This window comes from Anomaloglossus baeobatrachus, chromosome 6 (genome assembly GCF_048569485.1).
Source record: "Anomaloglossus baeobatrachus isolate aAnoBae1 chromosome 6, aAnoBae1.hap1, whole genome shotgun sequence".
Taxonomy (NCBI): Eukaryota; Metazoa; Chordata; class Amphibia; order Anura; family Aromobatidae; genus Anomaloglossus; species Anomaloglossus baeobatrachus.
In genome coordinates, this window is record NC_134358.1 from 238,265,214 (window position 1) to 238,289,584 (window position 24,371).

The following is a 24,371-nucleotide window of genomic DNA, read 5'->3' on the forward strand; positions in this document are numbered from 1 at the left end:
TTTCAAAAATCTGCAGCACAGCTACTCCCCAGCCATTTCTATGGCATTTGGGAACTGCTGTGCCCACGCTGCGGATTTTTCCGCAGCGGAAATAATGCAGATTTCACTGCGTAAAAATCAGCAGCATGTCAATTATTCCTGCGGATTTCTCCGCAGGGTCCCATATACTTACCTGCCATAGAAGACACCCGAGTCACTTTCTCCGACCGGTGTACAGCAGCGCAGTGGATCCAGGTACAGGAAGGAAGAGGTGGGCGGGGCCTGCACGAGCTCCAGTCATGTGACAGCCGGAGCTACTTCAGGCCCGCCCACCTTCTCCTGCAGACGCTGACAGAGTGACCCGGCCGCCGGAAAGCGAGGTGCTGCGTGATGGAGGCGAGTATGAACTCCCGATCACTGCAGCACATGTTCTGCATTGAGGATGCAGTGCCGAAGCCATGGTACTGTATCCTCAATGCAGAATGCCCGCACCATATCTGCAGGACATTCCGCAATAAAACCGCAGCATGGAAACAGACAAAGTTGTGCTGCGGTTTTCTGGGAGCTCCTGCGGAATGTCCTGCGGATATATCCGCAGGACACTGTCCCCGTAGGCACATAGTCTTAGATGGCAGCAAAGTACATTTAACAATCCTCAGTGTACGAGCATAACACTGTGCAATTCACACTGCATGACTCACAGTGCACAAAGTAATTCTGGCCACTGGAACAGATCTACTCCTGCACAACAACTGTTTAACTCAGCAGCAGCAGAACTGTACCGGGGTACCACACTTGTGTTTCCCGCAGCAAAAAGTGACCTGTGATGCGGCTTCCCAAGCTACAAGTATGTCAATTCTTTGCATCAGAGAAGCGAATGTTCTCCACAGGAACAACACAGTGAGACTGCAACTACCCGAGTCCGGCCGGATCGTGGGCAAGAGCAGTAGTAGTTTACTGTGGAGGAGACTCACCGCCCCTCAGGAGAGGACACAGCGGATCCGGATCGTGTGCACATACCCTTAGGAGTTTGAGTGCTTTATGTATGCAAACCACTCGAGCGAGCAACGCTGTGCTCTGGTACGCTCGGTGCTTGGCCCAGTGAGAGTCGCTTGCGTGTTTGAACAGCTCACACTGAGGGTAAACAAATCAGTGTTATCAAATGTCAAAAAAAAACCACAAAAACACAAAACCCTCCCTTAGAAATGCTCTGTTTATGTCTGGCTGTATGTAAGCAGACAGCCAAACTGCCCAGTAGTGACTTCCAATGGGGTTCAGCTCAAGTCCGGGTCCCGAGCAGAACCTCATCTAAAGTCCAGCTGAACCCGCCAAACCCAAATTTCAACAGGTCCGCTCATCTCTAATCATAACAGTGAGTAACATGAAGCCTGCAATGGTTGTGTTGAATAACAGCTCCTGGGATACTTTGAAGAAACAGCCGTACCACTGGTTCCATGATCCATTCTATACAGCAAGTGAACGTGTCACCTACCAAGCCTAATGCACCAAATAGCGACTACACAAACCATCAAAAGGCGGGCGTCTTAACTACTGAGATTATGGAGTGGAGTGGCATAATCTATGGTACCAGACCCTTCTAGTTAATATTCCAGATACACCAACAGCTCAGCATTACATTGATTTGGTTGTGGAACCAGTGCTACTGCCATTTCTCAAAAAATTGTCACAGGAGCCATATTTCAACTCGACAATGCCAGGTCACATGTGGTTTGTGCTGTAGTGAGCCTCCTATGTTGCCATCGTGCCCTGCAGTATTCTTGGAGTTGTCTTCCATCTACACATATGGGATGTTATAGATCGTAAATAGCAAAGGGAGCTGCCAGCAGCGAATATTAAAATGTGTGTGCCCAATTGTAATCGGTATAGCAGAACACTACTGTGACAAGCATTAACATCACTGATAACAGGCCAAGGCATGTAAGCGTCTAGGTTTCTCTGTGTGGCGCTCATACTTTATGCTAAATAAAATTGAGAATTTAAATTTTTTTCCCATTTTTCTATCATTTGTATAACATTAAACATGTCCATTGATCTTGTCATTTCCATAATTTCACAGCTTTTCCTTCGTGTGATGCAGTTTCAATGTGCAGTAGTGCGTACACACCAAGTAAATAGAGGAATTTAACCATAATGTACAGCATTATTTCAGGCACTAATGGTAAGATTTTTATTTTATTTTATGTATCCATTTATTGCCATAACATGCTACTACATAAAAAGGGAGGTCATTTATGTAAATCAACAGAATAGCATGTCATGATGATTACATGGGTACAGGTGTTGTGCATGGGATTCCTAGATGCCCCGCTGTGGATAGCTAGCATTCTTCTGGAAAAAAAAGGATCCATTGCATACCTGATGCAAATGGAAGCAGAGGGACCCAAAGTATTATTATCACCATTGACAGTTTTTAGAACGAAAGAAAAAACATTTCTTCTGTTCTACAAACAGACCCCATAATGATCCAGTTAGATCTGTGGTATAACTAAGTGATGCAGTCTGTGACTTTTTTTTTTTTCTTAAATGGACAAATGGAAACAAAGGAACAGACAAATGCAGGTAGGAGTATAGACAAAAAGTTAAAATAAAAATAAAAAATAGTTACCAAGTTCCAAAAGAAATGCACAACAAAGAGCCCAATCAAATTGGTAACATTTAAAAATAGAAAAGGATATTGAATATTAAGAAACTTTACTTTTCTGCTGACCGCTGTCCTCTTGTTTCAATGGTTGTTACATTCTGAAAAAAAGAGAGTGGTATATAAATGAATTCAGTTGTAAAATGCTCAGATATAATATAATATAATATAATATATATTCAAATAGATGACGAATTAGTCAAAATCTTGCTCAGTGCCATCCCACACCAGAAACACATCGTCCAAATATCTTGCGTATCTTTTTATGTGCTTAAGGAAGGGGTTACCGATACCATAGATTAAGTCGTCCTCAAGGGCCGCCAAGAACAAGTTAGCAAAAATGCAAGCTGCAGGGGTATCCATTGCTGTACCCCCGCATTGCAAATACCATTGCTCTCCAAAAACAAAGGCATTATGACTTAATACAAAATCAAAAGCTTCTGCCACAAAAGTCACAAGAGAGGGATCCTGTCCTAAATTTTGTAGGACTTTTCTGACAGTCTGTACACCCAGATCCTGCGGGATCTCATCCACACCTCTTGGAGACTGATTACGGCAGCACGGTAACACGTTGAACAAGTGGTGCACCGGGATTTCTATTACTTCAACGTATATGTATAGATATAGAATAATATATATATAGAATATATATTTAGATCTATCTCTCTCTCTCTATGATTATATATATCTCTCTCTCTCTCATATATATATATATATATATATATATATATATCTATCTCTCTCTCTCATATATATATATATATATATATATCTCTCTCTCTCATATATATATATATATATATATATCTCTATCTATCTATCTATCTATATATATATATCTATCTATATCTATATCTATATATATATATATCTCATATTATATATCTCTCTCTCATATTATATTATAATATATATATATACATATATATATATGAAAAAGACCGGCACCCTTCTTTATGAATGTAGATTCTTTTTATTGTACAATTCCATGTACAGGCATCAAATATTATAACGCGTTTCGGCGAAAGCCTTTCCCAAACAAAAGATGATTACTGCATCACAATTCCCACTCTAAATAATAAAGGTTCATGGATCTGGTAGGAGTAAACACCCTACTCATTTGCATAATCAATTAACAACTCAAATCCCAAGATCCAATTCAAGTTAACAAAAAAAAAAAAAAAACAAGAAAAAAAAAAGATATACTTTTATAAATACAGAGCATATGAGGGAAAAAGGGGGAAAACATCAATAATAATTAATATGAATCATCAGAAATAAAATAAACTCTTGTTCATATAAATTATTGCAAAAAAAATTGCCATTTTTTTTTACTATTATAATTTTTTATAATTTTTATCCTTAAGGATTCACATAGCATCATGAAATTTAAACTAGAGAAACAGGTTATATTATAGCAACCAAACAAATAAGCTTCCAAAAGCATTTGTTTACAAAGTTACATGATGGGGTTACATTTATATCACAGAAAAATACACAGAGAATTTAATCAGCAAGTCATTCATTACAAGAAACCACTAATTTCATAGTCTCTCTTCAGACCAAGCGGCTGCAGAGATTGCAGCCTGAATATCCAATAGGTCTCTCCTCTTCAGAATTGTGATGCGATCCCCCCCTCGTCTGGGCAGCTGGACCTGCTCCAAGATCTGGAAACGTAGTTTGGGAGACATTATGCCTAAATTCAGCAAAATGCTGGGATACAGGTAAGGTTAGATTTTTTTTGCCTTATTGTATACTTGTGATTAGATAGTCTCTTAATTTTTTGAGTGGTTTCAGCTACATAAATTAAACCACAAGGGTATTTCAACATATACACCACAAAATTACTATCACAGGTATAATATCCATTTATTCTAAAAGATTCCCCTGTACAAGGATGCTGAAATACGTAATTACTTACGGTAATGTGTTTTTTCTGAACCCATGACAGCACCACGAGAGAGGGGATCCGCCCTTCAAGGACAGGAAACCTCCAGGATAAAAAGGGGCAGTACCTCTCCCCGCATCAGTTGGTTTACAGAGCATGAAAGGACCTCCGGAGGAAACAACATTAACACATAACCAGCACCAACATGAACCCCGTGCAGCTAAAAAACAGCCAATTATCCACATGCAGGGAGGGAATGTAAGGGTGCTGTCATGGGTTCAGAAAAAACACATTACCGGTAAGTAATTACGTATTTTTCCAGCACCCATGACAGCACCACGAGAAAATTACATAGATAGAGGAATAAGCCAAGGGGGGGGGGGGAAATCACAGAACCGAGCTCCCCAGGTGAAGCCAGTAAGGATAAGGCCAACTTATAGTGCCTATAGCGAGTGAAAGGGGAAGATCACGTGGCCCCTGACAAGCTGCTCAATGGTGACATACGATCTTGCAGCCCAGGAGATGTCATCGCCCTTGTGCAGTGAACTTTCAGACCTACAGGCACATACCTACCACAAGCCGAGCAGGCGAAGAAGTGGCTTCACAGATCCACCCACCAAGTGGATGTAGAAGCCTTGAGCGTCTAGCGATCACCCTGAAAGAAAACAAACCGGACCTGCCTCTGCTGCAGACAGATATTCCATAAGGAACCGCTAATGTCCAGGCAATGCCCCCCCCTCCCCTTCCTGATCTTGCCGACTTTCCCAAAGGATGGAAGAACAATTCCCTTTTGAATGAAGAAAACATGACGTACTATCAGGAAGCAAGGAGGGGCAGGTTTCAGGACACCTTATCCTTGAAAGCTGAGGAATGGTGGAACTAAGATAGGGCCTGGAAGTCACTAACCCTACAAGCTGATGTGAAGGTGTCAGGAAGTCTGTTTCAGAGACAGAGTAGTTAATGACATGGACTCCAAGTGATCAATGGGGCTTTGTCAGGGCAGATAGGACGAGAATAAGGCCCCAAGGGGGCAAGATACATTGCGCAGAGGGCTAGACCATACACGAACGAACCGGGAGTCCAGCGGACTCCAGACAGGACACAATGGTACCAGGTTGCAAGGGCCCATATTAGAACTCTTAGTGAACGGAATGACAGACCCAGTGTCAACCCCTTCCGAAAAAACGCTAAGATTACCGCAACAGCCGTCGGTCCATCAGGGCTCACCCTTGGAAGACAAGAATATTGTCCAGCCCCCCCCCCCCCCCTTTTTTTACTTTTTTTGTTTTTTTTTAACCGGTTTACTACTCCAAAGAAGAGTAGGTACAAGAACAAGAGAAAACCCTGATTCGTAAGGTGACCTTTCAAAAAAGACCACACGGTAAGATGCAATATGCCTGACAGGGGGTGAAGATCTGGAACCTGAGTGAGGAGGACCAGTAGGACCCCCGACCTGGAGAACGACAAGTTACCAGGGAATAGAATCATGGTAAATCTGGCAAAAAATGGCGCTATCAGGATCATCACAGCCCTGTTCGCCAGGATTTTCTTCAACACGGCTGGAAACAGGCTATGAGTGGAGAGGTACAACAAGGTCACATCTACATTCGAACAGCAGGGCATCCACCACATGAGGCTGATCCCGAGGATTTAGAGAACAGAACCAGTGAACCTTATTTCAGGTCACAAAGAGGTCTATTATCGGAACACAGGCAACATATATCGAAGTGACGATGGACTGATGGAGGACCCATCCCCCGTCTCAACCGGCTGCTGCCAAAAACAGTCCAAACCGATTACTCTTCTCCATATAGGAACGGACGACCAGACAGGGAGGGTAGGGACCAGCCCACCGCTCAGTCTACAACCAGCCATATCCTGGCAATTTTTAAGAAAAGAAAACAAACCATGGGATTCGCTTCCAGACCACACACACCGCAGATCAGGTGACCCCGAAGGCGGGCTCCTCTTTGAAGACGTGCGGCAACAGCAAGCACCTTAGGATCTCAGGTTATATGAAGCATGTTTCATTACTTCACCGGTTCAACCAGCAATGTAGGGATTCGAATGTGCTGGAGTGCAAGCACTTGGTCAATGATCCTTAACAATTGCTTGAGTCTCCAATATGTCCCACTGAAGGTTACTACAGTGTGCGCCCGGTCCCACCGAACTGTCGCAATGGCGGATGTAAGGGAACCCTGTAGGGACATAGCACCTTTGAGGGACAACCTTGGTGCCTCTGGTGCCGGATCTATTAGGACCGGAAGACGAAATACCTGAACTTCTGAATCGAAGTAAGCCCTAAAAAAAAAAATTAGGACTGTCCTCGGACATAATCCTGATTCTCCTAGTGTAGGAGCCTTTCCCGTGTGAGCAGGAAGAACACCCTCCCGCAGAAAGGCGGCACGATGACAGGCAGGCCTGCCATCAAACAAGAAGTTGCCGAGGTAAGGGATGATAAGCACTTCTCTGCACTGTAACTTTTGAAAATCTTACGAAGACTCCCAGCCCATCGTCATGAACAGGCTACTCTGAGGAACTCTGAACTACGTCGAACTGGACATGATAGTATGCATCCGTCAGATTCACTACTGGTATGTGACCGCCTGGAATAAATGTTTCACACCGGACCTCCCGGACACTATTCCGAAACAGGTTTACAACGAGAGAACTGGTTGCCAGTCTGGGTGAGGCCGCAGATGAGTCTAAAAGGAACGCTGCCGCTCCTTGTGAGAAGAGGAGTGGGGACATGATCTGTCTAGGGGCTCTCTGGCATAGCCGATCCTTGATGTGGTCAACTCATACTGCCAGGGACTCCGTTGTGTAAGCAGCTACATTGGCTGTTGCAAGCCCCAGCTAAAAATTCCCAGGTATTTGAGGAAGTGGCGTTATTTCCATCCTAGAACGCTGTAAGTCCTTACCTCCCTCATTTTCACAGAATCGGGAATTGCCCCCCAATCCCTTCAGCCGTTACTTGTCCAGTCTCAAACTGTAGAGCCGCTGTGAGCTAACAAGGGCAGGCACAAGCAGCCTAGAGTGGCCGATGACTATTTGAAATCCTGAGAGCAGCAACAGTCAGCTTAAGGGGCCCTGCGACAGAAGGAACAAGCAGCTTCCTCTAAGGGCAGTCTGGGTTGAACTTTGCCTATCCGCCTGTGTCCCTTCTATAGCAATGAGGGACTATACATTATCAACAACCGGGAGGCATCACGGGTTCCCTCTTCTAGGCCACAAACCTACGAAATCGAGACATCTCTTGGGTGCCACTTCAGGGATGCCCATAGTGGGCCCGACCACAGTCACTAGTGTCACATTGTTCTCCATCGAGAAGTCTGAACAACCCGAGATACTGTCAGACATTGATGTGGAAGCTGAAGAATTCCACTCACCCTCGGACCTGGCAGAGTCTTCATAAGCAGGGAAGGCAGGCCTGAATTTCCGAAGGCCATGACGCCGCAAAACTGTCAAGCCAACATCGGGCTTGACAGCCCTAATCCAAGACCTCACCTGAGAGGTTATGCTTAATACCCTTCTGGCACCACTTCTGAGACCAGGTAAGAGACATCTCCTGATTAAAGGGAGCGTGGTCCAGGTATTGAAGTGTATCCATCGAGTCCGCCCCAAAAACAGGCAAGAGTGGCTCTGAACAAAGTGAAGTGAACTTTCATGAAGGTCACTTACCACTCTGATGCAGAGGTGGAACTGGGGTAGAAGGAGGAATGATGGCATCTAATCAATCTACCCTGCAGGCTCTGGGCGTCAGTCCTGCTGGATTGTAGACTCCACTAATTGGACCAGGTGCCGATCCTCCCAGAGTATCACATGAGCTAGTATACCCGTCCGCGTTGAGGCTTGCAATCACACTGCCCCAACTGCGTGCCAGCCTGCGCTGTGTGGTAGGAGCAGAACTGGAGGTTGCCTCAGTGAGCCCCCTTTTTTTTTTTTTTTGAATGACATGAATGCTCACATCTAAAAGGGTTATCAGTCATTTTAGCGCGACCGACAAGAGCCATATGAGTGCAGCAACTGCCAGCAACCAGCTCCCTCTGTCCCCCAGCTGTCAACACAGAGCTGTTACCATGGACATAGCAGTCTGCAAGTACGGAATCAAACCCATAAATGTTATAGGAGCCATGTCGCTAACGCGAAGGCCGACACACACCAAGGGTCTCCAACACCAGGCCCGCAGGCCACATGCAACCCTGGAAGCTGTTTCCAGCAGCACGGGGACTGCCGTATTCCACCGGAGGGGGTGAAGCCTTCAGTTCGTCTCACTTCAGCCGAGTATCAGCACACAGCCGGTGTCTCTTCCGGGAGGTGACGTCAGCTGAGCGTCATGCGAGAACCCAGAGAAGATCCCGCGCCTGCGCGCGCACACACACCATGCGGCAGCAGCCATCCTCAAGATGGCGTCCCCCGTTGTCGCTCCTGCCCAATCGCCCGGAGTGGCCGGGCAGATACTTGTGAGGCCCCGAAGCACACTGTGGAAACACCACCACTGACCTCTGGGCCGGTAAGACAGCGTCACTGCTCCTGTTGCATTGGAGCGTGGGAGACACTGTTATTCACAGGCATAGCCCCCGTGGGCTGCTGTGGTGCGTCCTCAGACTTGCTGCTGGTAGGCTCCGCCACTCCCAGGTGAGGCCAAAGAAACAGGTACATCCCCCGTGGGCCTGCAGCCACGAGGATGCCACCGCAGGGAAGCGCAGCAGCAGCCACGAGGACGCCACCGCAGGGAAGCGCAGCAGCAGCCACAAGGACGCCACCGCAGGGAAGCGCAGCAGCAGCCACCTCCATCACAGCCCCTGGCGCCGGTGGTAAGGAGAGGGGGGTGGGGGAGGAGGGAGGGAGCCCACGCGCAGACGGAACCCCTGTGGGTTTGTTGCGGTGGGAGAGCACTTGCGGCCGACCAGCTCTTACCTGGTCCTCGCAGGCTCCACACCACGTCCTCGCGCCTGGAATCCGTCCTGGCATCACCGGAGGATGGTGTGCCGCACGCAGGCCTGACCCCCGTGGGTCCGCAGCGGCAGCTCCATGGCACCTCGGCCGACCGCAGCAGGACCCATGCCGCTGCCAGAGCCGGCCGGCCGGGCGCCGGTTTTGAATCTTCGGACCATCAGGACCATCCTGGATCTCTGGAGGCTCCCTGTTCAAGGACAGGAAACCAACTGATGCGGGGAGAGGTACCGCCCCTTTTTATCCTGGAGGTTTCCTGTCCTTGAAGGGCGGATCCCCTCTCTCGTGGTGCTGTCATGGGTGCTGGAAAAACGTGGATCCCTTAATCACACCTGAGCAGTGGACACAGTTCAGACACGGGAATGTGCCTGTCACAGGTTTAGAAAGAAATCTCTGAACTAGTTTACTTTCACTGCCCAGGTCCGCTCTCACTACTTTATCCCTAATATTCAAAGATCTACGATGAGACATAAGGGGAGGTCTGTGAAAATCCTTAATATTAGGGTAGGAGTTAGATAAAACATTCCAATGTTTCCTCAAAACTTCATGGATGAATACAGACCATGGATGATATGTGTTTGAAAAAACTAGCCTCTGCTTTTTATCTCTCTGTGTGGATTGTCTGTCTTTCTGCTCATTCAGTAACCTTGAGGGGTAACCCCGCTGTGAAAACTTTATGGACATTTCATCTACTCTTTGTTCAAGTACCTTTGGATCAGTGACTATTCGCCACACTCTTTGATATTGTGAGTGTGGCAATGATTTTTTTCAGATGAGGGGGATGATTACTAGAAAAAAGCAGGAGATTATTTTTATCAGTCGGCTTTCTATATAGGTCAGTGATTATGGTCATCACCCTTAATGACAATTGTATCCAAAAAATTAAAAAATTAATTCTGTCCAAATGACAGTTCATTGTAAACTTCAGTTCAGACCAGACAGAGTTAATCTCATTAATAAAGATCTCCAGGGCTCGAATGTCGCACCTCCAAATACAAAAAATATCATCCAGGAATCTGCGCCAAAAAACACAGTTCGCTTGAAAAAAAAAAAAACACTTGAATAAATAAATTCCTTTTCAAACCACGCCACATAAGCATTGGCGTAAGGAGGTGCGACATTCGAGCCCATCGCTGAGCCACAGCGCTGTTTATAGAAGGTGTCCTGAAATAAAAGAAGGGAATTTTGTTTACTTACCATAAATTCCTTTTCTTCTAGCTCCAATTGGGAGACCCAGACAATTGGGTGTATAGCTATGCCTCCGGAGGCCACACAAAGTATTACACTAAAAGTGTAAAGCCCCTCCCCTTCAGCCTATACACCCCCCGTGCTGCCACGGGCTCATCAGTTTTGGTGCAAAAGCCCGAAGGAGGAAAAAATTATAAACTGGTTTAAAGTAAATTCAATCCGAAGGAATATCGGAGAACTGAAACCATTTAACATGAACAACATGTGTATACAATAAACAGGGGCGGGTGCTCGGTCTCCCAATTGGAGCTATAAGAAAAGGAATTTACGGTAAGTAAACAAAATTCCCTTCTTCTTTGTCGCTCCTTATTGGGAGACCCAGACAATTGGGACGTCCAAAAGCAGTCCCTGGGTGGGTAAATAATACCTCATAATAGAGCCGTAACGGCTCCGTCCTACAGGTGGGCAACTGCCGCCTGAAGGACTCGCCTACCTAGGCTGGCATCTGCCGAAGCATAGGTATGCACCTGATAGTGTTTCGTGAAAGTGTGCAGGCTCGACCAGGTAGCTGCCTGACACACCTGCTGAGCCGCTTTGTAAAAGGAGGGATTAGTAGAATGTGATTTCATACCTTGCTCAAATGTTCAGAACCTGCTGAAAGAAACTCAGGTAGTTGCTTGTCTTCAGTGTATTCCAGGACCCTAGAGATCAATAAAGCTGCAATCAGAGATAGAGCACCCGTCCAAGTATCCAAAATAATAAAGCCCGGCAGAGGCATTGTAAACTTCTTATGAAAGTTTGAACTGAACTGAACTGAACCGAACCGAACCGAAACTGAAAGTTTTCCATCTATTGAATAAAAGGATAACTGATGATTGTTGGGGTCCCAGCCAGTGTGGCCCACGGTAAACCAGTAAACTCTTTAAAGGGGCAGAGGCGCTTTTCCTTGACCTCTACTCCATTTATTTGATTTCCAGCAGTGCCACAAAGAGTACTACACTTGGGCTATTTTGACCAGTTTATTTGTTGGCCTATTATTGGGATTGCTGAAGCTCCCAACAGTCGGGCTACCAGCAAATCAGTAAGTTCAGTAAGTTATCCCCTTTGTCTATATTTAAACTTTCAAATTTTAGGACTTGTTTTTTGTTTTTAAGAAAAAGAAAAAAAAAAAAAAAAAAAGAAAACACTGTTTATATAAACATCAAAAGCTCAGGCTATAGTAGTTGACAGTAAGGCACTACTAGCGAGCAGACTTATATAAATTAAAAAAAAAAACACAACCCAAAAACCTTTGGGGGGGTGGGGGGGAACAAAAAACACAAAAGCAAAAAACACACACAAAACAAAACACTTCCGAAAATGAAAAATCTAAATTGTAATAGCTCACCTACAGGTATCACTGACAATTGGGACCGACACCTTATCAAGGCAGTAAACGTCATGAGAATCTGATAGGACAAATTAGCAACAAAAGGACAAATTAGCAACAAAAGAAAAAGAAAAGATATAATAAAAATTGTTCCACAGACTGCCGCTCCTAGCATATACAGTAACCTTATACAAACCTCTACATTCATCTTTTATATTACGTGCGATGTCCGTTTGCTGTGGTGATGTAATCTGGGGATTCTAAACAATGAGGGAATAAAAGGATATAATAAAAAATTTTTTAAGGTTACATACATTTTCTTCTCTTTTTCATGCATGTCACATGTACTATGTGCTTTGAGGTTTCTCAGGTGTCAGAGCCGGGAATAGCGGTTACGTGGCTGAGAGTATGTGATATGCATACTCCTGACCACATTCCAAACGGATAGGTGCGGCCTCACTTAATACATCAGATTCTGGCTGGGAGTATGCAGATCGTATACGCTCGGCCACGTGAACCCGCTGTTCCAAGCATTGAAAACAGAGAATCCTCACAGTGCAGTGCGTGTGACGTGAGGTTGCACATTGGGAGGCATTAGGTCATAGGAAAAGACAGTTCCCATCCAGAAAGTTAGTGAAGACCCAGTGTATGTTATGAATGTCATACACCGTGGATGATCTGTGGCAGCAAAAAGAGGAAGGAAACCAAATTGAGATAGCGTGATCCTGAAGTGTTAACAGAGAAACAGAATACGAAACAACACGGCGGTTAGAGACCGACCTAACAAAGTGGCCCCAGGCAGAAGGGTCTTTCGGATGGGACTTTACCTTTTTGGCATGGGGTCTTGATGCTAATGCGTCAGAATAGACTGGTATGGGAATGGAGTCGATTTTCCGATGAGGAGTCTCCTAAGCATCTGAGAACACATGGCTCTTCTCTGACACTCTTGGACAAAACCCTAACCACCACCTCGATTAGGAAAATAGACGTGGATACGGAAGCATCTATGAGCATAGGGCTCTACTCTGGCCATAATATGATCAAAAATTCTCAAAGAGAATAATAGACATGGAGCTGGAGCTGTAAAAAGTGATAGTCACAGACTGAACTGTTGTGCAGGGACTCAAGAGACCAGTAAGATGAGGAACAACCCAGTGGGAGCTGAGAATGTGTCTAAAGAAGTGTTGCAAACCTGGAATGACCTGAAAGTTATGTGCCCGCTATATTGTGTGTAAAGTTGTTATGGAAGAACCTTTAAGAGTTATTCTTGCTGCGAAAGAGTCTTTATCTAGTCCTGGTTAGTCAAAGCCAACAGTAACATGCGGCCTACATGGGTGTACAGCCCACGCTACACAGGTCCCCACACCCAGCCAGGACTATTTCTTTCATGTAGCGTGCTGGGGTAAAGGAGGAAGGAAACCAGCTCCCCTATGACATTGGCTGTCGGCACGCATGGAGCAGGGAAGAAAGCCATGTGACACTACGCAAGTAAATCAAGAGGGGAAAAAAAAAAAAACAAAAAAACCTTCAAGATATCTAAAATTTCTTCAACTTTTAGTCCATAAATTTAAAAAAGGCGGATCTAAAGTGAGGATAAAAGCAACATGTTTCGGACGCATACAGGCCTCCTTTATGAAAAGCCCATTGACAAAAGGATGCACTGAGGATTCTCCAGTGCCAAAACCGGGAACGGCAGTCACGTGGCAGAGTGTATGAGATATGCATATGCCTGGCCACACGCCGACCAGATGGACGCAGCCTCACCCAACACACTTGCATTGATCAAGGTAACACCCAACCATATCAGATTCTGGCCAGGTGTATGCATATTGCATTCTCTCGACCACTTGACCTGCTGTTCCTGGCTTTGACAATGGAGAAGCCTCTCAGCGCACAATGCATGCAACGTGAGGATTCACAAGTCTGCAGTCACAGTGATTACAGACTTGTAAACTTAAGGCCCTGTTACAAATAGCGATGTCGTTCGAGAGATCGCTGAAACGTCACAGGTTTTGTGACGCAACAGCGACCTTGCTAGCGATCTCGCTACGTGTGACACATAGTAGCGACTGGCACCCTGTTGTGATATTGCCGATCGTAGCTGAACGTCCTGGTTCATTTTTTGATCGTTTGTGTCCTGCTGGGCAGCATGCATCGCTGTGTTTGACGCCATAATGATGAGCGACCTCGTTGGCATGCCTAAGTGGAAAAACTACGCCTCTATCGAGTCGTCAGAATGGCTGCTGTGTGACAGGGTCCCAACGACCACAGAGGTCATTATACAGATTGCCGTATCGTTGCTGCGTCATTAATTACATCTGCCTGTTTGCCAGCTCACTAGCGGCCATGTAGCGACGTACCAGCGATCATGACCAGGTCATATCGTTGTCGGGATCGCTGGAATGTCGGTATATGTAACGGGACCCTTAGGCTATGTGCGCATGTTGCGTTCTCTGCAGTGTAGAAAAGAACGTACCCTCTGGCAGACTGGACACTGCGTTTATAAAATAAAATGCATCCACAACGCATGCATTTTGGATGCTTTTTCCATGCACTTTGCATGCATTTTTGACAGTGCGTTCCCCGGCAATTCAGCTCTGCTACATGCCGGCTGACATCCGACACAGAGTCGCGTGATGAGAATGAACTCGGGTGAACTTCACCCGACTTCATTGTCATACCGCGGCTCTGTCTGTGTGTGGCGTCCTGATCATCATCTTCACCGCACACATCCCGACATTACCGCCGACATCCCCGCACACATCCCGACATTACCGCCGACATCCCCGCACACATCCCGACACTACCGCCGACATTCCTGCACACATCCCGATATTACCGCCGACATCACCGCATACATCCCGGCACTACAGCCCTCATCTTCACTGCACACATCCCGACACTACAACCCCCATCATCACCGCACACACACCAGCATTACCTCAGTGATGTCCCAGCTGACAGCACGATTCACTTCAGTTGCTGCGTGGAGGTCACAGGAGCGGCGGTGTTCTACTGCCGCTCCAGTCAGCTTCATGTAGCAGAGCTGGATGCGTCGCGGGAACTCGTGTGGATTACGCCGGACCTGGAGGGGTATTTGGGGATTTTAATAAAGTGGTGAAAGAGGGTGGGTTTTTTTGTCTTTTATTCCAAATAAAGGATTTTTCGGGTGTATGTGTTTATTTACTTTCACTTACAAGTTAATTATGGAAGGTATCTCGGGGAGACGCCTGTCATGATTAACCTAGGACTTAGTGGCAGCTATGGGCTCCTACCATTAACTCCTTATTACCTCGATTGCCACCGCACCAGGGCAATTCGGGATGATCCGGGTAGAGTCCCGGGACTGTCGCATCTAATGGATGCGGCAATTCCGGGCGGCTGCTGGCTGATATTGTTAGGCTGGGGGGCTCCCCATAACGTGGCGCTCCCCATCCTAAGAATACCAGCCTTCAGCCGTGTGGCTTTACCTTGGCTGGTATCAAAATTGGGGGGGGGGATTGCACGACTTTTATTTTTATTTTTATTTTTTTAATTTATTTATTGTACTGCACGATCTAGACCCGCCCACCGGCGGCTGTGATTGGTTGCAGTGAGACAGCTGTCACTCCGCGTCGGGGCGGGTCTGACTGCAACCAATCATAGGCGCGGGTGGGCGGGGAAAGCAGGGAATACCAGATTGAATAATGAGCGGCCGGCAATTTCAAAAGAGGAAAAGCTGCCGGAGCAGTGTGAGAGCTGAGCAGCGCCGCGCCGGTGATCGGGGATCGGTGAGTATGAGAGAGGGGGAGAGACTGACCTAAGGACAGAGGGAGGGACAGAGAGAGATAGAGACAGACAGACAAAGCGACCAACTGACAGAGAAAGAGACTGACCGACCGACAGGAGATTCACCGACTTCCACAGACCGAAATTGACAGACATTGACAGACTGAAAAGATCTGCGTTTTGCTTGTCAAAAAAACATGCAGAACGCAACAAAAATGCAGTCCAAGTGAATTTTGGTTGCGTTCTGACCCACATCATTGATTTCACTGGGTGGAGACCGCAGCTACAACGCACAAAAGAAAGGGACATGCTGCTTTTTTTTCCGCAGCGATTTTGGGCATCCAAAACGCTGCGTTTACAAACGCAGTGTGTGCATTGATTTTTCGGCTTTCTCATAGACTTTGTTGGGGAAGCTGAACGCATGCAATTACGCTGGAGTTCAAAACGCAGCGTTTCCGCGGAAAAAAACGCAATGTGCGCACATAGCCTGAGACTGGACAAACCCTTAAAAGGGGTTGCTAATGTTTGTTATGGAGTCTATTGTCATCTCTAAATGTAAATTTTGTGATAAACTTTGAACAAGCACACAGCTCAAGACATACTGTAAAGAAGATCTGGTTCTGAAAATACCCATGCTGGGAATCAGAGGATTGTGATTCTACAGGCCTGAGAAGAGCCTTGTCAGGAGGCGGGAGAGGAGTAGCTTACCACTGAATAGAAATTAATGGGCTGGAGGAAGGTGACTGGGAGTTTACACATCAACTGGAACAGAACTGCTGTGCACTCTACACTCAGCAAGGCACAGGTGGCCATTGGAAAACGGTGCACTATGTAAGATACAAGCTCATTGCAGGAGATGGATAGCAGATCGAAACAGTAAGTCAATTGCAAAATTTACTTGCTTTCATGCGGCCTAACAAAAGCAAAAGCAATTCAATAACATGAGAATACTCAGTGGAAATCGAAAAAAATGGATTTGTAACATGCATTTTAAAAGGGTATTCTATTCGCAAAAAAAAACAAAAAACAGCCTTGTCCCTAAAGGCCTAACTGCTTCGACCCACTGGAATACTAAGGCCCTTTTCACACATTCGGCAGGTCGCCAATTGTCCTTTCTCTTTAATCAGTTTTCTGATATTGACGTCAATGTAAACGGACCCTTACGCAACTAGTCGTCTTCTGTAGTTTTAGCAGCATCTATATTTACAGCCTATAAAAGCATGAGCAGTACATTATACATTATATCTGCTATAAGAATATTTTGTTTACAATCTGCTCTTTCCAACTATTTCCTGTATCTTTACATAGGGAGGCCACATAATTGGTAAAGCTTGACAAGGTAAATATAATTTTTGCTTTTGGCTATAATCTTGCACCAGGGCCGATTAGTAGGAAAACGTCAGCGGATGACAATGTGACCGTACCATTTGAAGATCCACTCCATATGTGCAAAATGTGGCATTCTGAATTGCGTGCTTCATTTCAAAGCTGATCTTGATATATTTTGCCTCCTTGTTATAGATAGGTTGAGGAATCTTAAGGTGTATGTTTAAAAGTTTCTGTCCATTGCATTCTTTAAAGAAAAGAAAGGGAAAAAAAAGTTGAATGTTTAAGATCAAGGAAAATAATACTTTGTGCTCAGTATTTCTTTCTGTGCCTTTATAAGGCAATGTGCCCACAATGGACAATGTACCCGCGGATTTTGCCGTGGGAAAACCTGCGGATTTATCTGGATTTTCTAGATAAATCCGCAGGTTTTAGCAAGTACAGGCACTCCCCATGTTATCCTATGGGACATGGGGGGTGGCTGTGTCCATGCTGCAGTATGTGCGGCTGCGGAATATACTGTGGATGTCCCGCAGCCGTACGTAACTGCATGTCAATTATTCCTGCGGTAATATCTGCAGAATTCCCAACCCTCCACTATGGAGATAGAGGCAGGGACTCCCGCAGGTAAGTCGCATGAATGTCCGCAGGTTTACCGCAGATATTTAGTTGGAATCCCTCAGCAATGGATAGCTGCAGATTCCGGGGAGCTGCTGCGGGAAACCTGCGGACGTACCTGTGGATATATCTGCGGGCACATGACTAATCTTAATGTATATTATATTAGAAGTATACCTATAACAATACATATGTGGAAATACATGGACCATAAATGAGGACAATAGTTTATGACATGAGAAAAAAGGGAGAAGAAATTCCGATCAAAGTCCTTTATAATGCAAAAAAGTTTATTAGATCAGATAAGGGGAGAAGAACACCACAGTGTGCATTAAAATCAAAATAACCAATAATCCGTATATAATCCTCCAATACTAGATAAAATCTACCATAGGATAATTCTCTCTCTATTTAGCAGGTTTTAAAGCCACTCAACAAATTACCTATATACTGGTGGAAAGGTTTACAGGATAACATAATTAGATGATAATATATGCCATTACAGGAACAATTATTACCATAATATTATCAAGATATATAAAAAAATGGATTTCACACGAGGCATATATGGGCCATTAAGTTTAGGAAATAACCCCATCATAAAACCATGACATATCCCAAAATTCTAGAAGCCATTATTCCCAATATGCTTGCATGCTATCAATATATGCTTTACAAAAAATGCAAAAGGATTGGCAAATATCTCACGTATATCATGGGAAATGTCCTGTAACGATGCAAAGGGGCAGTATCTAAATAAACTCTAGGAGCACCAGAGCACAGACTCTGCCCACCCACTATATTCCCCATATGTCCACAGCCAGCTTCGTATATCTGGCAGTACGGCAGGGAATCCACAAAGGGAGTTCAATTAGACGTGGGAATGATAAAGATATTACCTACACTATGTTTGAAAGCTCATTCGGGTATACAGCACGCCCAACAGAGCACAGACTCTGTCCGCCCACTGTATTCCCTGTGTGTCCACAGCCAGTTACATTCTCCCCTTTTTCTCACTCATGATTCAGCAGTCTGCAGATCTTTGACTGCAGACCTATGTCTACGTCTATATATATATATATATATATAATATTATATTATATACACACACCGTATTTTTTGGACGATAAGACGCACCCGACTATAAGACGCACCCTGGTTTTAGAGGAGGAAAGTCGGAAAATAAAATTTTGATCAAAAGATGTGGTCATGACACACTTCCGGGGCAAGGATCTTCTGCTTGCACTGTTATGGGAGTAATGTCCCCAAATTTTCTATAAAAAAGGTACACCATCCTGGTAATGATCCTCCTGCCTTGTATATACAGTATATGTCCCTCATCCTGGTATAGCCCCCATCCTGCTATATACAGTCATCCTGGCATATGGCCGCATCCTGGTATATACCCCATCCTGGCATATGGCCCCATCCTGCTCATAATATACCCCCATCCTGCTATACACCCCCATCCTGCTATACACCCCCATCCTGCTATACACCCCCATCCTGCTATACGGGCCGCATCCTGTGGCACATAAAAAAAAAAATAAACGTTCATACTCACCTTACCTCACTCCCTGCAGCATCGCTCCTCCTCCGTCTGTGTCAGCAGCAGCGCTGGAGTGTGAAGCCGGCCACGATCCCTGCAGCATCGCGATTTCCTCCTGTCTGTGCCAGCTGCGTGTGGACACGTGCGCACAGTGATGACGTCATCGCTGTGAGCACCACTAGTCTCCACACAGCCGCCGCCGGCACAGACAGGAGGACATTGCGATGCTGCAGGGATCATTGTCGGTGAGTGTACTGATTCACTGCACCCCACGTTGATGTGGGGGGCAGTGAATACAGCCGCATATGATCACTCCAGGCTGTAGTTGCCAAGGGTGATCAGGCGGGCAGGCTGTTTAATATGCGCACATTCCCCGCCCATCACCCCGCCACCTGTCAGGGCTGGCTTCAGTGCTGAGTGATGATGGGCGGGATGATGGGCATGCATATTAAATGAGCGGGTCCACGTGGTCACGGCAGGCTGCTACAGCCTGGTCGTGCCGCCGATGACCCGCTCCACCGCAGCACCCTCATTCCCCGCAGCCCTACAGACTATAAGACGCACCCCCCACTTTCCCCCAACATTTGGGAGAAAAAAAGTGCATCTTTTAGTCCGAAAAATACGGTATATGAAAAAAAAAAATAAAAAAAAAATGTATAAGTATATAAGTATTTTAAATACAATGTGTTTTGGCCTTTTCAAAAGGCCTTCTTGAGGTAAAAATAATAAATATTACGATTTATAAAAGTTTGTACCAAACAATCATGTTGCCAACCACACCATACCAATCAAATGTGTATTTTTTTTTTCATACTTTCTCAATTGCTTTATTTTTAAAAACGGGGGCTATTTTTATTTTTTTTTTAAGCTTGTTACTGTATTTGTTAGTCCCTTTGAACCTGCTACCTCTGATCACTTGTTCCATACATAGCATAGTGCATTAGCACTGCCATATATAGAAGAAAAAAAAAAAATAACAAAACATTGTCTCCTATGAGCACCAGCTAAACGCTGGTTTTCACAGGAGGCCAGTTATGACAAGCAAAGGGGTGTTCAGCAGACGCACGGCTGTCATGCTAGCCTATCGGTGATTACGTCATGGGCACGCCGATGGAATTTTGGAATTGTGTGCCCCACACCTGCTGGCGCATTAAATGCTGCTTTCTGAGATTGACAGCGGCATTTAACAGGTTAACAACTGTGGGTGAAGTGCCTCTACACCAGCAGCAATTTGATGAATAATTCAGCCATTATCTGCTTGCAAAGATGTGTGCTCAGCATGCGAGCCCACATTAAAGGCAGGGATATGAGGCAAAGGCATGTCATATATAGTGAAGGGGTTAAACAGGATTTGTCAACATGTAAGAAGTAGCCAGGCAGCTCCAGAACTGAGCATTTCCGGTACCGAGAACACCTGATCAGTGGGGGTGTCGGGTGTTGTTTCCCAGCTGATCGGACATTAATGGCCTATCTTAAGAATAGGCAATCAATGTAAAAGTAGTGGAGAACCCCCTTTAACACCATATGGATCCAGCTACTGTAACTGTACTGTAAGTTAAAGGAGTTTTACAGTTTTCTAAAAGTGAACCTCAAACATCCTAATCCTAATATGTACAAACATCAGACCGTATTGTCCATTCTTGGGTCCAGCACCGGTTCTCCACCACTCCACTCATCTTTGTATTTTGACTTCAGAAGTAACATCACGTTAACATCACAGTTGATCACTTAGCACAGCAGGGAACTGTTCCAGAACCCGGGGAGGAATACGATCTGATATTTTTTCTATTGTACATTACAATGTTTGTGGCTAAAGTTTCAGCGGCCTTGTCCGCCTTCCTCACGGTCCTAACCAGTGGATAGGACCGTGAGGAAGGCGGAACGGGCCGCTGAAACACATAGTCCTATCTGCGATATCTCCTGCTAACCATACTTTGTTGTTCCTGAACCTTGTGGGTTGTGTTTACTTTTTATGGATATCACAAATAAATTAGAAGTTTTATTACAGCACCGGTGTTTCCAAGTCTTTGCCGGATTTTCTTTATAGCCAATTCCATTGCTGGATACACTCCTGTCCATGTCCGTGCAAGCCTTTGTTTACCGGGTGAGTCTGAACCCAGGTGGCTCGTAGGCTGGAGCTGGACTTTCAATAACTTGTATTAAAAGGTTTGTATACGATATTCTAAAAGTGGAAAACCCCTTTAATAATGGACAATATAAGAAATTATCTGAAGCCCTTCTTTTGCATTTTTCTCCTCGTTTGATTTTATAACGTCCCATATTATGGCCTTACAGAATTTTCTACAAATGTATCAAACTTCTAACAATTACACCATAGTACCTTCCAAGCTGTAACCATTTAGTGATTCTTTCTGTAATCTGACGCTCTCCCAAAGGCAAGCCTAAAAAAAAAAAAAAAAAAAAAATTACCATAGAATTATTTCGTCAGCACATAATTGGACAAAAAGACAACTGATCTCAACATTCTTCCGATTACAGTCTCACTATAGTAGAGATGGAGCAAATATTAGCCGGACACCGGCTATCATGGCAGCTAGTCTAGGCCCAATCAAGAGGAGAAGTTAAAAAAGGGTTGCCGAAGATATTTCTGTATTTGTTCCCAAGCTATTCTTCAGCTATATATACAATTTTGTAGTCTAAGTACTGTGCAAAGGTTTTAGGCAGAAGTTGAAGAAAAAAAAAAAAAAATGCTGCAAAGTAAGAAAGCTTTTAATAAGAGAAGCAGTGTTAATAGTTGCTTTATCAATGAACACAATGCAAAATGAAAGAACAAAAGAAAAATGTAAAAATTCAACTAATATTTATGGTGGCCATCCGTTGCCTTCACAATAGCAGCAATTTCTATAGGTACATGAATGGCTAAATGTTTTAGGACAGACAAATTTTGGTATTAAAGGAAACCGGTCATAATAATAAAATATAATTAAAAAATACTATTAACCTGGGTTAATAGCTTTTTGAACCTGCCCGGCGTCAGCACATCAAATCTCACCATTGAGAGTAAATTAACTATTACTCCTGGCAGTTTCAGTCATAGGGGAGGCACCAGTGCGGGTTCAGGTACTGCTCTGTGTATCTAGAACCGGCCGTCAGTCAGTGCGGGAGACGCAGTTACAGCTTTTGCTCTAGATACCCAAAGCAGTGACAGACCCCGCGACAGCACCTCCCCCATGATTTAGTACCAAATGCTGCTGAAGGGAATAAAGTTCTTTTCCTCCCGGCATCAGTGATCTATGTGCAGGCGCCATTCAGTTTCCAAATTCCATTGCCCTCCAGATTAACTCCATATCTGCAGGTTAAATAGCGTTTTTCATTTACTGGCCACAGATCCCAAAATTTGATTGTTTTGCTCATGAAGTTATCACTTTTACCTCATCTGAACTACAAAAGAAAAAAAACTAAACTAAAGCATAGCTTCTGGCTAGAGATGAGCATACCCAAATAGTAAAGTTCGGTGTTTGTACCAAACACAGACTACTTATTTTTTATTCTAAGTGTTCAGGTGCTTTACATACGCTGACCACTGGAACGAGCATTGGTGCGAGCCACTCAAACACTGTATGCGGTTCGCACTGGGGGTAAAAACAGCGTTCATCGGATTTAGTGTGTACAAAAATAAAAAATAAAAAAGAAGCAAACAAAGTAAATCCTCCCTCCTCCGGAAGAGCTGTGTTTAGAGCTAGCTGCATTTGGGCGAAGACCCACACTGCCCAATCAGCGTCTTCCAATGGCGTTCAGGTCAAGTCCATCTCCCAAACTAGGAAGAACATTTTCTCCTACAAGCCTTGGTTTCAGGAATTTTCTTCAATAAGAAAATTAGAACTGAGGAAACAAACTGTCCTCTTTTGTACTGAATTATGAATGAAAAGAAAAATTGTGTTAAGGTGCTGTACTACAGTAATCCGCTACTCCACTGTCAAACAGACACTGCAGGACTAGCACCTCTATTTTCATGGGTAAAAATTAATTGAAAAAGTTTTAAATTCCCAATTTCAAGGTTTTTAAGCTCTGCGGTAGTACACGACACATTGATTTAGTCTTACAACTCCTAGGCCACGTGCACACGTTCGGTATTTGGTGAGTTTCTTACCCCAGTATATGTAAACCAAAGCCAGGAATGAGATAATCAGAGGAGAAGTGTAATAGAAACAGCACCACTTCTGTATTTTATTACCCACTCCTAATTTTGGCTTACAGATACTGGAGGGAAAAAAAAAACCCTCACCAAATACTCGTGTGCACAGGGCCTTAGGTTGTAAAATCTTAAAATAGCTGCTGCTATTCACATCAAAGTTGATTAGCAGTGGTTAGATCTGCTCATCTATACAAAACAAAATATATGGAAAAATGTAGTTTTTAAGATAAAAAGGAACGTCCATCATCAGGAAAGAAAAAAAGAAAAAAAAAAAAAAAAAGGTGAGTGCTACTTTTCTTTGCATAAAAAGGTATCTTCTGGCTATACAGATGATCAAAAGGGTCTTTGATAATTAAAGGGATTGTCCTATTTTTGGACAACCCCTTCTCAATCACTATGTTCCCTCCAAACTAAAATAATAATGTCGCGGGCGGGGAGGAGGGTGTCAGCACACTTCGCTCACCCCTTCTGCTCGGGTCCGGCGGCTGCTGCTCAGTGGTGGCTCGAGCGGTGGGCCGGATCCCGGGGGTTTCTCGAGCGGCACTCCTCGCCCGTGAGTGAAAGGGGGGTTGTTGGGTGTGGGGATGATTATTGTCCGTGACGCCACCCACGGTTGTGGTGATTTCACCACCGCTGCTCAGTACAGGGGTCCCGGGGATGGTGATGCGAAGCAGCCAGGTGTTGTGTTGCCCCTCCGTGGGTAGGGGTTGGTGATCCCGGGGCCCGGTGATTGTTTGTGAGGTGCAGGGCCTGGTGGGCGCAGGGACGCGGGGGGCAGCGCTGTGCCTTGCGGCACTGTGGTACTCACTCAGCCTGAGACGTGAACACAGTTTTTACGGTAAACCAAACGGCTGGTAAGACGGTCCCACGGACAGCTGCACTTGCTCTCCCGGTAGGTGACGGTGATGTCCCTCT

General features: G+C 45.0%; 1 protein-coding gene across 1 annotated transcript in view; it reads right to left on the reverse strand.

Annotated features, from left to right (window-relative positions):
- SYCP2L (synaptonemal complex protein 2 like) overlaps positions 1–24,371 on the reverse strand; it is a 385,988-nt gene that overhangs the window by 350,613 nt on the left and 11,004 nt on the right. Inside the window, exons 4-9 of the mRNA XM_075316073.1 lie at positions 21,642–21,702; positions 17,232–17,380; positions 12,236–12,299; positions 12,058–12,118; positions 11,302–11,371; positions 2,696–2,739 (exon numbers count right to left, since the gene is read on the reverse strand). Of these exons, the coding sequence (XP_075172188.1) occupies positions 2,696–2,739; positions 11,302–11,371; positions 12,058–12,118; positions 12,236–12,299; positions 17,232–17,380; positions 21,642–21,702 (449 nt within the window). The remainder of the gene's footprint in view (positions 1–2,695; positions 2,740–11,301; positions 11,372–12,057; positions 12,119–12,235; positions 12,300–17,231; positions 17,381–21,641; positions 21,703–24,371) is intronic.